Genomic DNA, 16,410 nt, shown 5'->3' with positions numbered 1-16,410 from the left:
AGCAGTGCAGCCGCCACATTTTTTGGCATTTTCAATGTTTTTCTAAATAACTTTTGTGCAGAGAAGATCATTTTCAGAGATTGTTTACTGTAACCAGCTACCTGAAAACATGCAGACTTATTGTTACATCAATTTACATACAGAAGGGATTATACTAAATGAGAGTATGTATTAGTTTAATTAAATACAGGCAAATATACGTTACGTTGCCCTTTAGTTGATGGTTTACCATTTACAATGCACGCCTCCATTGTTGTGTGACGTCTTCTTCATCATAAAGTTACATGTACATGCCTGCACTGCATGACTCACCACCAGCATACCATCAGGTCCTTCAGGAAGTCAATCTTTGGCAAAGGTCATCGTGGTCAGACAGCCCAGGGCAAAAATGTTTATTTGATTCTTTGACTCTGACTTGGAGCCTCATGTTGCTGCAGTTAGAGGAGCTCTGGGGGGAAAAGCTATCATGTAGAAAAACGCCTAATATTGAATATAGTAGTCATTTGTGAGAAATGATGGCAGTGGGTGGAAATCCAATCAACTTCAGTGTTCTTGTGAATCCTGGATCAATGCACATTATTGGACAGCTACCTTCACACTGAGTTACAAAAACTGGAGGATGGAAAGTGAAATGAGAAGTGAGAACTCTGTACATGTATATCACCTCACTTATGTAAGTCGCCAGGCTGAAACAGAAACACAAGTCAGTTTCACACACCCTTGGTAAACTGTGCTGCTGCTGTGTCATTCTTATTTGCTTATTTTTCAAGAGTGAGATGAAAGCATTGTTATCAATCTCATACCTTTACATTAAGAACAGGATGTGTTAATGCTCATAAAGGCTTTTAGCCAGGGGGAGACAGAACCTTTCAAGCTTAAGAATTAGGATGCTGCACTTTGTTTAAATCGTACATAAAACAGAAATGTAAAAACGTAATGTTGTGGTTTTAGGACAAATTACATGATGTAACTGTTTCCTCCAGCCGGGTGGAGAGAATGTACGCAACCTCCTCTGTTTTGTGTTGTTGTCATGGCAGAAGGGCGTTGATTCGGTTTCAGAAATGAGGGCTAGTGAGAAAGAAATGCAATGTAAATCCCTGCATTATTGATGCGCTAACCCTATAATCACCTATATTTCCTTGATACACCAAAGACGTTTTAGTGAATGAACCAACCTGAAACAATAAAAGTGAGGGGGACACATTTAGCTGGTAAAGACCCAACAAGTAATTTTACTGTAATTTACAGATGATAATATACACATACTGTATATTAGGGCTGTCAAAGTTTGTTAATTTCTTTAACGCAACTTGTGATTTTTAGGTTGTAGCAGGCTCAGTTTTACCTCTAGAGTGGAGATACTGGCATCATATGAAACTACAAAATCTAAGGAATCCATTGGCACCAACCATGCCATACTAGCTTTTCGCAAAGGAGGCTAAATAATGCTCCAAACTTACGCTTAATTTTGGCGAGGAAAACTGGCATGGCCATTTTCAAAGGGGTCCCTTGACCTCTGACCTCCTCGTAAACTGCTGTAAAAAACACCAATTGATACAGAAATAATGCACTGTATAAATGTCAAAGAATACTCCTAAAACCTGAATAGTATCAGCATATCCCATGTCTTAATTGGAAAATGCTCCATTCAGAAGAAGGCCTAATTCAAAATATCGGAATATGCTGTTTACATGACTCGTATCAAATTCAGAATATCGTCATAATCGGAATAATAGTGGAATATTAGTGTGCGTGTAGTCAGTTTTGTGTTCACAGCTTGTTTCCACTGCCTCTATAAGTGGACAAAAAAATCCCACATCTTCTCATCTTACTCTCGGAAGAATAGCAATCAAGCATGTTTCCCAAATGTTGAACTACTCCTTTAACGACTAGTGTAGCACTGCAGCATTTCTCTCTCTCTCTCTCTCTCTCTCTCTCTCTCTCTCTCTCTCTCTCTCTCTCTCTCCCTGCTGGCTCGCTGCTGTAAACAGTCATCTCTAAAAGAGGTCTGTAATCTCTGCGCTGCCTCCGCTCATCCCCGTATAATGATCCTGCAGTGAAACAGGATCAGGAAGAAGGAGTTGGGAAAAGTCCTCCAGGACCACGAGATGGAAAATAATGAGTCGTAGAGTGTAGACATCCATTACGGGGTCTGTTTCCTGAAAGACAAAGCAACCATCAGCCCCAAATAGCATCTTGTGTGTCTCTGCCAGGATGTACCCGTTTACACCAGCTGGGTCCAGGTAGATTCCCAGTCATCAGGATATCAAAGTACTGAGTAAAATGAAATAATCTTTATGACTAAAATAGCATTCCAGTTCTCTTTGACATTTTAGACATACGTTCCGGTACAGATTGCAGATCAGTGGATGGTGATAGATGTCTGGTGTATGGCCAGCAGTCTGCGAATGTACTGTATGCATCTGTATACAAGCACGCTCACAGTATGTTCCTTCAAAGCGTTCTGCATCATCATGATGATGCAGAACGCTCTGTTCTCCTTAAAATAATCACCCCGCTCCTCAGCTGCTGTGTACCGACTCTGGGCTGCTCCTTAACCACAGACTGATACATTAATATGCTCCTGTTTAAGGAGAGCCTGACATCTCATCAGTTTTGGCCCCACATCCTGCACTGCTTAGAGAGGACAGCTCGTGATTTGTGGCCCCTCTCCGCAGGGCTTGAGATCCGTGGAGAGAGGACCATAAGAGGCAGGGTGGCATGCAGCAACAGAAGCGAGGGTGAGGGCGGTAAATGTGGATCGAGGCAACAAGGGGCGGGGAAGATGGAAGAGCGTACGAGGATGCATGTCTGTTTGAAATGTTCCTGGCAACGCCGCGTGATGAATAAAGTGTACGATAACTGCGCGTTGAGCACGAGAGGCATTTGTCATCGCATTTGTTAGTGTGTTTTATGCCAGTAGCCCTAAGATTAATTTTTACTTCAAGTATTAATTCAAATAACAAATTGTTGCCAGCGTATGGTCTGTTTCTCGGTCACAAGACGAGACAGTTAATGGTGTTGTGATTCTGGTTGTAAAAGAGGTCAAAAAAGGACATATTTCACTATTGTTTTGGAGGCTTTTGCATTTAGCTTGTATTGTTTATTATTATCCATGTGTTAGCGTGTTTTTTCTCCGGGTTCTCCGGCTTCCTCCCACAGTCCAAAGACATGCAGGTTAATTGTTGACTCTAAACTACCCGTAGGTGTCAATGTGAGCATGAATGGTTGTCTGTCTCTATGTGTCAGCCCTGCGATAGTCTGGCGACCTGTCCAGGGTGTACCACGCCTTCGCCCAATGTCAGCTGGAATCGGCTCCAGCACCCCCGCGACCCTGGATAGGATAAGTGGTTACAGAAAATGGATGGATGGATGTTTATTATTATTTGTTTCAGCTGCACACATTCTTTTGGTTTCTATCATTTCTGGTTCTGGGTACAGGGATGTGGTTTTCTCTTTATTTACCTGTGCACTTGGACGGCAGGATTTAGACAAAGAGGGTGAGTCAGGCTTGGACGTTTTCTGTTGACCGCCACATCACGTCACATACTTTAGTTATTCCAGTTAGCCTACGTTATTGTATGTGATTCCGGACTAAGTATGGTTTTGTTTAACGCGTCACACAGTAAAGAGCCTATTTTAGCCTCTTAGCGACTTTTTGATTGATAGTAGCCGCTACACACTGCCTCCTGTATTGTGCCGATGTCCCGGCAAAGAGACCTGATATAGTAAATCACTAGTAGTTCTTATGAACATAGGAAAAACTTAACACACAAACTTAGCAATGGATTTATGAATAGATGGCACAAGATCACGTGAGAATCGCTGGATCACATGTCCCACGAAAAAGTCATCTTGTCAGGCTTCAAGTAACGCGTTTGTGTCCGGCAAGCCAGAACATAGCATAACCAGAGACCATAGTGCGTGACGACACGGAGCGACTGTTTGTTCAAAACAACAATGGCGGCTCCTGAAGAGGTTAGCGTAGATGCTGCAATAGCATCAGTTCTATCAGAACTGGAGAGTGTTTCTTCATTGAAAGAAGAGCAAAGAACGACTGAAGGCGATGTTTTCACTCTTCTCCGGACTGACCTTGGCAAGAGTTTGATTGACAGATTGAAAGTGCCTGCCCTTTTCCAAACAGTTTCCAATGTTCTTCTCAGATGGTTCTGTGTAACAAGCCAGCTGTATGCCAGATATTAATCATAACAAATTTTCCGTTGAATGCCTAACATTATACAGATGACCCAGTAACTGATGGAAAAAAACTGACTGACTGATTGTGAAATGTTTTCTTTGTGGTTTCTCGCAAATCTCCCTACAACCATCAGGTGTATAGAGGGAACACGTTATACTGTGAAGGGAAACCACACACACTGTCTCGATCTGTGTCAATACTGACTGTGTGTGTGAGCATTATTATTATAATCCGTATATACTGTTTCCGTCATGTATTAAGCCTGTGCAATCAGTGAGAACCCGCCTGTAATCCTGACTACATCGGTTGTGCAATTCAAGAAATTACGCTGAACCTCAAACCTCAAAAACTTCCTAAAAAGTCAAGAACATCTGGCCGTTGTTTTGTTCCTCTTTGGGTGGTTCACATTTCTGACACACTTAAGATGACCACGCTGTTCCAGGGTGTTGGTTTGAAGTTATTCAGCCGTTGAGCTCAACATAATTTCATCACAAGACAATTGCTGTTGTTTTGGGGTTCACGGTCACACAGTCGGCTTCTTCCTCTTTCCCTCTCCATCTCGTGGGTAAATCAATATGTGAGCGACCACATCCGTGTGAGTTCAGCCTAGTTAATGAGTGTGGAGAGGACATAGTCAGCCCTGTGTCTGGTCCCTCTGGTAGTCTTGTTTGGCCTGGCTCTGGACTCCCTCTGGTCCCTCTCTCTCTCTCTGTCTCCAACTTATTAGTTTTCAGTCCAGGCCCATAGCAACAGGGAAACATTTACACCAATGCATAAAAGCACTCAATCAGCACAAGCCATTAATTAGACCATTGTTTGTTGGATATTTCATGGAGGAAATGGAGAATTGTTGATAGAGGAGAGGAGCAAGGTGACAAAGATGCTTCCTGGGCCAGCTGCTGCCTCTCTCTCTGCCCGGGATGAATAAGCAGCCAGCTGCTGCTGTCTGGGCCGCCTCTCTGCAGCAGCCTGTCATCCCTTAAAGGTCAATACAGGAAGAAGTTGTGGTTTTTCGGCATGTTGCATTTTCTGCAATGCATGAAAATTAAAGGTGTGCTTCCTCACACCGAGCGTGCTTTTTTATTGTTATAAAGTGAGGGACATTGACATTTGGTGAAGCCCGGCATAACAAGATGAATCACAGTCTCAACTGACACTGACACTAAACACACACACACATCTGGTTTTAACACCAAAGTGCCGACAACTCCGTCATGTTCTGCTGTTACAGGGGCTGGAATCAGGTTTGATTGGCTCCATTTAGCAGACAGAATGTTTAACCACCACAAGAATGACGAGTTACCAAAACGCCGAGCATTTCTTGTAAATCCACTTTTGTCCTGGTTTGCTTGTAATTGTGCGGCATAAACCAAACACACCCTGCTGACGACACCGATCTTCTTGTCCGGTAATATTCAAATACCATTGTACTGAGTACTTTACATGTAAGCTTCCTAATCCTAGTAATAAGCAAGTGTCAAAGCTAGTGTCCAGGCAATATTCCTGGTCATTTACTATAGAAAAACACAAGCAAAATCTAAGCTAAGGAGAGAACACAAAGGGATTTTTCGAGAGCGATAAAAAAAGGTGGAAAGGCTTTTTTTTAAAGAGGACCTATTATGCTTATTTTCAGGTGCATACTTGTATTTTAGGTTTCTACTAGAACATGTTTACATGCTTTAATGTTCATAAAACGCTTTCCTTTTCTCATACTGGCTGTGCTGCAGCACCTCTTTTCATCCTCTGCCTGAAACGCTCTGTTTGGGCTCCTGCCCGAAAAGCCCAGTCTGCTCTGATTGGTCAACCGAACCAAGCTCTTTGGACTCCGCTCTAACTAGCTTTGTTTGAGGGCGTGCCAAATTAGCAGCTAGGAAGGTATTATGCAAATATGTTAATGGGTGACATCACCACGTTACGGAAGAAAAGGCTGGACTTCAAGCAAGGCGTTTCAAGCAGTTCAGGAGCAGTGTTGGGGGGGGGGAAGTAACTCCCTTTGGCTTGGACTTTGGGCTTTGTAACTCTGCAGACCTTCTACATGCAAAAAAAGAACCTATATAACACATTTCAGGAAATAGAAAAAGCATAACAGGTCCTCTTTAAAAAAAAAAAAAAAAAAAAGCAGGTGGGTAGGGATTAGAGAGGTTGAAGACCTGACGGCTCTATTCTAGATGAGCTGTAAGGACTCAGCACAGAAGGTGAGGAGAGAGCGAGGATGTTGAGACTAAGCTGCAGAGCGGCTACAGATAAAACTGCATGCTGAGCAGCTCCCAGGGATGAGTGTGAAGCAGGTCCCTGCATTTATGCTTACTAAAGCTGCTCTATAAGTAATGTGGCTGCAACATGATTGACCGATAGCAATTTCCATTCTGGTTATCTAATCTGAGACAGAAAACCGTCAGTACTCTGCATCCTAAGACTAGAAGACAAAACTCTCTTCTAGGCTTTACATTTGCAACCTATGAATAGTAAAGACAGTGTTTAACCGCCACCCTCTCTTTCTTCAGATTGCAGGCTTCATCAACGCCATCCACCCGTTTTGTGGGGACACGGAGAACCTGACAGCCTTCCGGTTCTACGCCCTCAACCCCATCGTGGATCCCTGGGTGTTCATCATTTGCCGCAAGTCCGTGTTTCGCCACCTGTGCTCCCTGCTGAGCTGCCGCTTCAGCAGAAGAGCCGTGAAGACGACGGCGCACTGCACTCTGTCTTTACCCCTCGACAATCACATACAGCGCAACCCCCCGGACGTGACAACTCCACAGACAAACACGTTCTCCAGTTTACCTCTGTGACCCAGCAGAAGCCCTCCTCGGCTGCGCTGGGTGACTGGAGGACAGGAGGCTTTCATGTCTGATAAAAAATTGGAGCAAATTGTGACATAACATTTTAACATTTGCACACCGGATTTCTGCACTCATCATTTCACGGCAAGAAGACTTTGTCGAAAAACTTTTGGAAGAACGAATGCACTAGGTCTTAAACCTCCATTGAGTGATGGAAACTGTTTCAAAGTTGCAAGGAGAGTTGTACCATCAAACAAACATTACTGTAACTCATCACTAAGGGACACATCAAACCATATCATGCCTATGAATAATATACTGTAAAATCTGAATATATGCACTCGGGTTAAAGCTACATGTATGAATGTATACTGTCTTCTTTTTTCTCTCAGTCACCGCCAGGTAACTCTACTAATGGATTGTCCACATCTACACTATCTATGACATGCAGGTCACCGTCAACATGAAGATGACGGTTTATTTCCTGGAGTCAGAAACATGTTAATCTATTTCCCCTGACCACAGTTATAATGTGTCCGTCGTCATCAGTGACGGGTGAGCCTGATCCAAAAGAGAAACACACATTTTATTCAAGCGAGGAGAAGTTTTCATTTGGTTTTCCAGGCAAGAAGTAGTTTATATAAATACAAACTATTATCAGGACTTCATCTGGAGTCAATCATGCCACAAGACTGAAAGGCTACAGCCATGCTAGCGGTCCTTTTAAGGCTTCACTTTGGCACTGCTTTGAGCTAAATGCTAACATGCTGATGTTTAGCATGTTCAACATCTTAGTTTAGCATGTTTCCTTGCTAACGTTTGCTAATTAGCACTAAACATGCTAATAGTACAGCTGAGGCTGATGGGAATGTCATCAGTTTTGCATGTATTTTGTCATATACCAAACTAACTAGGAGTCATCCAAAGTTCATCCTCTTAGCGCCAAATATGGCAATTCAAGCAGGTCAACCTCAGGGTGGCGTTCAACGAAAGGTCAAGGGGTCATCAGGCTACATCTTCTCAGGAACATGAATGTTTGTACAATATTTTATGGCCATCCATCCAATAGTTGTTGAGATATTTGCAGTTTGGACCAAAGTGGTGGGCCGACAGACCAACATAGTGCCATGTCTAGAGTGATGCCGCTAGCATGGCTAGAAAGGTGGTTTTCTAAAAGACAAATCTTGAATTTGGATGTTACCTCTTGACTATAGAGTGCAAGTCTTTGCTCTAGCTGTGTTGCATTTACATACCTGTGAAAATGGTCTTAAAATATGTCTTATCAGAAAGTACTTGCACTGTTCCACCTCCACAGATTGCTAGTACTATGTATGTATATGAACGTGTGATGTACAGTATGAATTAATATATATCAGAATCTCATCTTTCAGGTTGTTGTGGTCTGTTCAAAAAGGAACAACCTGTTATTAAACATTATCAAAACACATTATCAGTCATAAAATGCAATGAATTAAAAGTCAAAAATAATGTGTTTTAATTTAGGCTGAAGTTAGACTGAAGTTTAACCTGCCTTTTTGGAAGTTAAACCAATCTTCTGTCAATCAGATTGTTTAATCTGAGTTTTGGACTAATCCAAACCACGCCTGAGAGCTGAGTTAATCAGGATTAAAAGGCCACTTTAGTCTCAAACTAGGAATAATTCCTATATATATATATATATATATATATTCCTATCCATCCGATAATGTCATTGTATTGCATGAACATTTGCTTTCCGCCCCTCCTTGTCGTTCTCACTGATTTGTTAACTACCTACAATGCTTGTCTGTGAATGTTAAAGTCTGCTGCTGCAAAATGCACTGTGAGAATTAGTTTTATGTTGTTGTTGTTGTGACTTTAATGCCATAGCTGCATTTAAATGTAGTGTATTTATGCCTTCTCACTGTGTTGTGATGTTGTGTGTCCTTACAAGTGTGCTGGTTTGGTTTATGCAGTGGAGTGCAGGGATATAAAGATAACAGATGTGGTGATTTTAGGGGTTTTGTGCTGTGTTCCACATTAACTTGTTGCTCTATGGTCTTTAAATACTCAGTCATGCATGACCCGAGGTAAGTCAGCCACGTTACCACTTGCACATGTTGGTCTTTGAGGATATTTCAGTTGAATGTCCATTCAAATGAATGAAAGAATACATTTTTAGAAAACGAAAATAGTATTCATTATATCGTACACATTTTGTTCATGTGAAATAAAATATTAATATAAGAAAAAACTCACAACTTATGCCTGTGTATGTTCCCAAAGGGAAATGTTTATGTATATATGATTTTTTTTATTTTTTATTATGGTGTTTAACAGTCCTACATAGCCTATTAAAAGAACGCATTGCTCTCTATGTCGCTCCATGTATAGTTCCTGACTGTCATGAGACCAGAGCACGTCTGCTGTGCGTTTACAGTATATGATGTGGATGCAGTGACCAGATAAACAGAACATGATTGTGTTACCATTTGTTTTTGTCTTGTTACAACCCTTAACATAAACCGTGACTACAGGGGAATATTTATTTGACAAGACTGTAACCATTTGAAGAGATTCTTTTACTGTATGAAACAATTTAAAGGAAGCATAATGACAACCAAAATGTTATAAGTTTCAGATGGAAGTAAACGTCGTCAGAATGAAAGAAAGTCAGTAGTTCATGTACAATAATTGATTGTTGACTTTGGATATTTCCCCCATAAATGTGAGTGTGACATTCAGTTTCCTGTTTCAGTTTTATGTTCACTATTATGGAGGGAAATTTAGCGAGAAATTTTAGAGACCATTGCATGACAGATCTTGTATTATGACTTAACTAACCCTTTAGAAGCCATAATGCAGCCTGAGGAAAGCAGACTGGTGTTTTTTTTTTATTATTTCAATATGGTGAAATGATGCATAATTTCTTATAGGGTTCTGCTTTAGAAGTGAAAGAGTGAATTTCTAAAATGTGACGTGTTTCCAGACAGTCACAGCTAAAGCGAAGTGTTAATCCTGACATAAATATTTACATTTGGAACTGCTGCTTTGTGGAGGACTCATGCAAATAAAAATGGCATGCAACATTAACAATACTGCAAGAGCTGAATGATGACATGTCTTTTTTTATGTATCAATATTGGCTTTCCATCTTTAGAAACTCATGATTTAGTTAAACATTGACCTCAAAGTCTCATGTAAGAGTTATAGTTAGGAGAGCAGCAGAGCGGTGGCTGGTACTGTAGCACCACTGTGTGGTTAACTAGTGTACACTTCCAACACAGGATGTGCATTTCCAAGTCAGTTTCCCCTCAGGAAACCACTAATCAGTGACTAAAGGATTAAGATAATATGACATTCAGAGCAGTTGCAAACCGTCATTTGAGTCCCACAATTGAGTTGCTCAACAAAAGATCATAGAGAGGATAATAATTCACATACTACAGTAATTAGGATGTGGCTCGCAGTTTGGTTTGTGACGAGTGACTTATTATTGCAACAGTGACGCAGCAGTTTGTTCATAACACAGGCCACATGTTTGCAAAGAATTACTTCTTGGAAATGAACCATGACATTTAAAAATGGTTTCTTTTAAAAACTTTTCTGCACCTGTTTTTTAAACCTGTGGGAAGAATACTTAACCACTGGAGTTCATTCATTTTAGTCTTTGTTTAAACGATCCTTGACCCACATGCATGGCATCTTTTTTTTCCGCACCAACGCAGCTATAAGTCACTTATGTTGTCATTTCAACAAAGTCTAAAGAAAAAGGATGCAGTTATAAAAAAAATACATTACATTTTTAGCAATAATCACTCAAAATATTATAGAATAGTATGTTTGTAAAATGTATTATAGTTACAATATTTATACACAATTACTACAGAAAATATAAGAAATACAACTATAATACAACTATTTTTTCTTTTGTAAATCACCGAAAATATGAATTGTTTTATTAAAAAAAAAATTATGATCTGCAGACATAAAATACTGAGTGAAAGCCCCACAGCACTTTCTCTCAGGTTGTCTCTACATGATATGTAACTAAAGTTGTTACTATAAATAAAAGCATGCTGTGTATTCACCGACCAATAGACGAACACCAGAGGGCTAAGTGGACACACTATCCCATAGAAATAGAATATTATTATTTATCTATTTCTATGCACTATCCTCAAAACAAATGATGCCACATGAAACACAGAACCATTATTTTATTTTCAGTGACCTCTGAGCACATATCAATCACACCTTTTTAAAAAAAAACTGACATTTGTCATTCTGTGAGAGGAAAACTAAAATCCACATCTTCTCACAATTGACTGCAGAGAAGCTCTCTCTACGAGTAGCTTCCTGCCTCAAACAGTTTGATGACGATGGCTTCGTGGGGCCGCAGCTCCAGCGCGTCCAGGGTCGTCGATCCCAAGCGGTCCATTCCCGTGTTGCTCACGAACACTCCGGCTTTGGGCAGACTCGGGGCCCAGGCGGGATCCAGGGCGTGAGGCTCGGGCCCGACGTTGAGCAGAATGAGGAAGTGGACGCAACCCCAGGAGCGTAAGAAGGCCAAGATCGGGGGAGATGATGAAGGAGAGGGAAGAGTGGAGTTGGAGGAGGAAGAGGAGGAGTTTGTGGAAGAATTGAAGGGGAGGAAAGTGAAGTTGCCGAAGAGAAGAGCTTCTTCTCTGGCTCTGGAGTGACTGAGGGAGGTGAAGAGAGCTACAGCCGAATGTTTCCTCTTCTTCTCTTTGTCCTGAGGGACGGATGATAGAAACAAGTTGAATATAACCCACCCCACTAAAGCTTTGTGTCTTTATCTACAGCTTTACATGGCTTGAATAGACTCAGGAAATACTTCAAGTATTTCTAGAGGGACTTTATTGCTCACTGTATTTGTGTCGGATGGTTCATTCCCGTCTCTATGTGACGAGCCAACTTTCAGAGACACATTCTGGGAGACATAAAAGACTTATTTGGTGATGTGAACTTTTAATAAATGGATCATTTACAGACTCAAAGTCTCAAGCGGGACTTCACCTGTCTTTGGTCGATGTCTTTGTCGTACTGGACCGCAGGTGATCCCGGCAGAGTCATCACCAACACAAGGAGTAACTTCTTCAAGTCGTTGGATGCTTTACCCTCAACCTGCAGAAAACAGTAATTTATGTCATTCAGAAAATTAAATCAGCGTATTTTGATTATCAACTGCATGTGTCTTACTGTCCAGCTGGGCCATGTGTTTTCTTCTCTTGTTTGCAGGCCCGTCTCTATGGCATCTGCCACTTCCTTGTAAGACAGGAGGTGTTGTGAAGACGGCAGAATCGACCTCATGACCACATCCACCAGCGTAACGTTGCCCTGGTTTTTTAGAGGCGGCAGAACGTCTCTCGTCTGTTTTACCACCACAATCCTGAAGACACACAGCAACTTTTCAAGCTTCATTTTACAATGAAACAAAAAACATCTATGCACTTCTGCATGTAGAATACCTTTCCTCCTCCTCATCATCCTCACTGCTGAACTCTTCGAAGACACCTTTCCACACTAGCAGAGTCTGAAAAGGTAAATATTTTATTGGAGGCGAGCTTGTGGAAACTCGGATTGTTAGAATGTGCGTGAGCATCATTTTACCTTTTCTGAATACGCTGCATCTGTGTCACAGATCGCAAAGCCTGCCGCACCCTGCTGCAGCCAGAACCGGAGAGCATGCTGGGGAAAAAGCATGTTTTAAGAAAACCTAGCATCACTGAGAACTCACAATATTGAAGTAGCATGCCCAGAGAGTAGGTTTTTACGTGTACCGAGTCCGAGAGGGTTGATGTCTCGTTTCCTGCTGCATCCTGAGGTCCCAGTAGATCCAGTTCACAGACGTCCAACACCACTTTGAGACCTGCAGGCCCAATAAAAAGCTCATCAAGGCTACACACATACGCAGGCTGTTTTGTGACTAAAAGAAGTTCTTCACTTTCTCTCACCTGCTTTGTTGCTCTCTGCGAGCAGATGCTGGATCTGAGGCAAAGTCCCGAACCTTTCACCAGTCACGTTGAGGTTTAGAGGAGACGCCTTCTTGTCAAACAGACCCTCCAGGATCAGAGCTCCGATACCCAGAGACCTGAGGTAGGGAAGCTGCTCACACAGCGCTTGAGAGAGAGTTAGTAACATTTATTTTTAAAAATGTTTCCCAATACACTTTATATAGTATTTAGTACTTTTCTATATTTTGTTTTTTATGCTGTATGTAACAGATGCAGATCATTTTCTAAGGTAACTTATCTGCACACACAACTCTTCTTGAACATCTTATCTTTTAGTTAAATTTCCCCACGTGGGATCAAAAGCTTTTCTTATCTTACATTTCAAAAAGTTGGATGTAAGAATGTAGTAGCCCACAATATCAATGCTTTGATGTTTAGACGAGCTATATAAAGTGGTTCTCCACCCTGAGAAAAAAGTTGTCTAACGCTTTCATGTGAAGTACGACAAACTTTGGCCTCAGATAGATATTCTCATGAATCAAGGGAGTTTGTCAAAAGGTCTACTGCGGTTAGAGTGAATGGTTCTCACATGGTGTGAACATAACTCTCTGATTAATATCAGCCTGCAGGGACTCACTGGAAGAAACCGGATCTCCACCCAATAAACAATCACTGAGCAAGACTATACGTTACTAACCAGGCAATAAAGCGGGCAACTTCTCTGTTGCCCGGACAGCTCAAAGTTCACTGTATGTCAACTGGTTTGTGCCAATTTAATTGAAAATATGTTTGAATATGCCCAATAAAAGCCACAGTATCATCTGACATGGTAAAGGCCTTTAAAGTGTCACAGGGGCCCGTGTCAAAATCTACTTTAAAAACCTTCATTATTTCAGTTTTAATTATAGTAAATAAAGTAATTATTATTTGCAAATTCTGTAATTAATGCATTTAATCAAATTACCACACAGAAAATCGGGGATAAAAAAACTATCTGCATACAAAGAGAGTGGGGGGCCCAGCAGCTCATATTTCTGCCCTAGGGCCCCCCAGCATGTTAATCCGCCCCTGATGGACATCAAGGCTCATAAAGGTCACCATACATTTTTTTTTTTTTTTTTTAAACTCTTTGCAGCACAGTGACGATTTTCTTTTGATTTGCAAAATGTTAAAAGTAAACCTTAACATGACCACCAGGAGGCCGAGAGTCCGTGTTTCCTCACCGTTGATGCCCTCTGACCCCTCGGCCTGCAGGTCTGGCTGCAGCCGGTAGAACAGCGTCTTCTGCCACCAGCTGAGCGGCGGCACCACCGGCCTCGGGCTCATCACGATGATGGCGACGGCGACTGCGAGCATGGCCAGCCAGGTGAGCCAGAACAGCAGCACCAGGTAACAGCGCACCTTCCTCCAGCCCGGACCGCCCGCTGCGACCTCCAGCTCCTCCTTGCTGAGGGGCCGCCAGTTCTGGAAGCTGTGCTCCTCCGGTTCGAGCTCCGGTACCGGGATGAGCAGCGGGGCCGACTCCGAGCCGCCGCCCGTGGTGCCCGACAGCCCGGGGCCGGCCACGCTGCCGTAGCCGGGGTCTCCTCCCCCTGCGTTCAGGGGCATCCTGGCTGGCTGCAGGTAAAAGTCACATAGAGTTAGATTAAAGGGGGTGATATCAGTGTGGATCATTATGCATCATCATTGAAATTGTAGAAGGTAGGAGTAGCTGAGCTGAAGTTGTGTTTAGTCTATCCACACCTCCTCAGTTTGCTCCATGTGAACCTCAGGTGGACTACAGGTGGAAACAGGTGCTGCAGGATTCTACACTAAAGTGCACTCAGCATGCAGCTCTACCATGACCTGCACACAGGTGTTTCAATTAATACAATTAACTTCTTTGACCACTGGCATCACTGGCATCTGATTGGCCAGTAAACAGACTGTAACTTTAAAAGATATATGCACTTAATCTAGCTTAAACTGTTTTATTTTAGTATAATCTTATATTAGCCTCAGACAAACTTTAGAATCCATTTTGCACAGAACACAGGAATGTTTTATGGTGTCAAAACAAATGTAGGAAATATATTTGTGAATCTCAGAAGATTTCCTTTGAAAAAATGCTAAGTTGATGTACAAACGATGATATACGAGTTGTAAATTAAAGGCACACATACAGAGAGATTTACAGATACAAATCATTCTGCATTTATTTGTGCATTATGTTTTACAAGTTGCGTAACTTGACATTTGTTTGTCCCCCATATTGCAAGTCTATCACAGGGAACAACAAAAAGACTTTCACCCACACAGTCAATTTTAAGTACTACAGGAGCCAACCCAAGCATTGTTGTGTCCCAAAGCAGAGGCACACATAAATAAGTCAAGGATAATTATTTGAAGACAACAAATTAACCCCTTAATTTACTTCTTATGACACCTTGTATTTCCAATTTCCAAGATTTTCATGCTTACAAATAATTGGATGGATAATTTATGGATGTTTATTTATCACATATCTACTTTGATAGTTCTTGATTCTGTTTTCAGTTAATGTCAGCGATGGATTGAGACCATTTAAAATCCATTAGGCTCATAAGACCCTCTGAAAACTCCTTAGATAATAATGACAAAATATCATTGACATTTTTTGTTCTTATGAAATGTTGACATCTTGTACTGGGGGCCCTCTGGTGGCCGCTATGTTGTAAACAGCTGCTTAGTTCACTAGTTTGTCTTCGGACCACAGAAAGGCTCCAGCCGGCCAGGTCAGGTTCAAACCCAGCACCATCCAGTTGTCTGTGAGACAACACCAACCACTTTGTCCCCACGTTGCTCATGTAAGTACCACCCAAACCCAGTCCCACTACTCACATAGTCCGTCTGAGGTTTCCCGGGTCCTATATCTTCTTTTCCACCTCTTCTTCCTCTTTATCTTTGTCCACAAGTGTTCCCAGTTGAACAGTGGCGTCCTGAGTTGAATATTTCAGTGATCTGAGTGAGGAGGTGAGAAGGACTCTCCGTCCAATAAAAGCTCTGCTCAGTCAGTTCATACAGAGGTGCTGAGCCTCGCCACACCCTCGCAACCCATTGTGAAGAACCCGTGACTGCCAAAGAGAGCCCCCTAAAGTCCCCCATGTGGCAGTTTTGACTTTGGCTTTTTGATACTGTAGATAAGAAGCTAAGGGAGGAATAGTGATGTGTTTTATCTGTCTGCTGTATAGTTTTCAGTCTGTGTGCTGAATGTCCTACACACTTTCATTTGGATTTTAATGTTTGAATGCAGGATCTTAAATTTAAAGACAGCCTTTGGATTTCAAAACATTGCCATACAATGTTTATATGTGCGGGAAAACAAGAAATCAGCTGAATAAATATAAATATAGAATAATATCTTGATAAGCGATTAATCATTAAACAATTTTTTTTAAGCTAAAAAGTCAAACATTTGCTGTTTCCTACTTCCTTAAATTTGAAAAATTGCATT

At 41.7% G+C, this 16,410-nt stretch overlaps 2 protein-coding genes and 1 long non-coding RNA gene across 3 annotated transcripts in view; 1 reads left to right on the top strand and 2 right to left on the bottom strand.

The window, feature by feature from the left end:
- Nucleotides 1-9,214, top strand: part of ptgir (prostaglandin I2 receptor) — a 30,655-nt gene extending 21,441 nt beyond the window's left edge. Inside the window, exon 3 of the mRNA XM_074642083.1 lies at nt 6,703-9,214. Within this exon, the coding sequence (XP_074498184.1) occupies nt 6,703-6,990 (288 nt within the window). The 3' untranslated portion in view covers nt 6,991-9,214. The remainder of the gene's footprint in view (nt 1-6,702) is intronic.
- Nucleotides 1-16,410, bottom strand: part of LOC141771638 (uncharacterized) — a 229,010-nt gene that overhangs the window by 60,837 nt on the left and 151,763 nt on the right. The window lies entirely within an intron of this gene.
- Nucleotides 11,166-14,823, bottom strand: LOC141771626 (4F2 cell-surface antigen heavy chain). The gene is made up of 10 exons (XM_074642096.1): nt 14,682-14,823; nt 14,162-14,555; nt 12,939-13,103; nt 12,765-12,853; nt 12,595-12,672; nt 12,453-12,517; nt 12,184-12,373; nt 12,001-12,108; nt 11,852-11,914; nt 11,166-11,716 (listed from the first exon to the last, which is right to left on the bottom strand). The coding sequence occupies exons 1-10, from the start codon at nt 14,697-14,699 to the stop codon at nt 11,306-11,308; spliced, it is 1,581 nt and encodes a 526-aa protein (XP_074498197.1). The 5' UTR covers nt 14,700-14,823; the 3' UTR covers nt 11,166-11,305.

This window comes from Sebastes fasciatus, chromosome 7 (assembly GCF_043250625.1).
Source record: "Sebastes fasciatus isolate fSebFas1 chromosome 7, fSebFas1.pri, whole genome shotgun sequence".
NCBI classification, from domain to species: domain Eukaryota; kingdom Metazoa; phylum Chordata; class Actinopteri; order Perciformes; family Sebastidae; genus Sebastes; species Sebastes fasciatus.
Note: the sequence above shows the minus strand (reverse complement) of the source record. Positions and strands in the feature narration are given on the sequence as shown.

Excerpts from the sequence above, each read along its gene's own strand:
- LOC141771626 (XM_074642096.1), bottom strand. Across the intron at positions 12,518-12,594 it reads ATGCAGCGTATTCAGAAAAG|ACTCTGCTAGTGTGGAAAGG; the intron begins GTAAAATGATGC and ends TTACCTTTTCAG. Across the intron at positions 12,374-12,452 it reads GATGATGAGGAGGAGGAAAG|GATTGTGGTGGTAAAACAGA; the intron begins GTATTCTACATG and ends GTGTGTCTTCAG.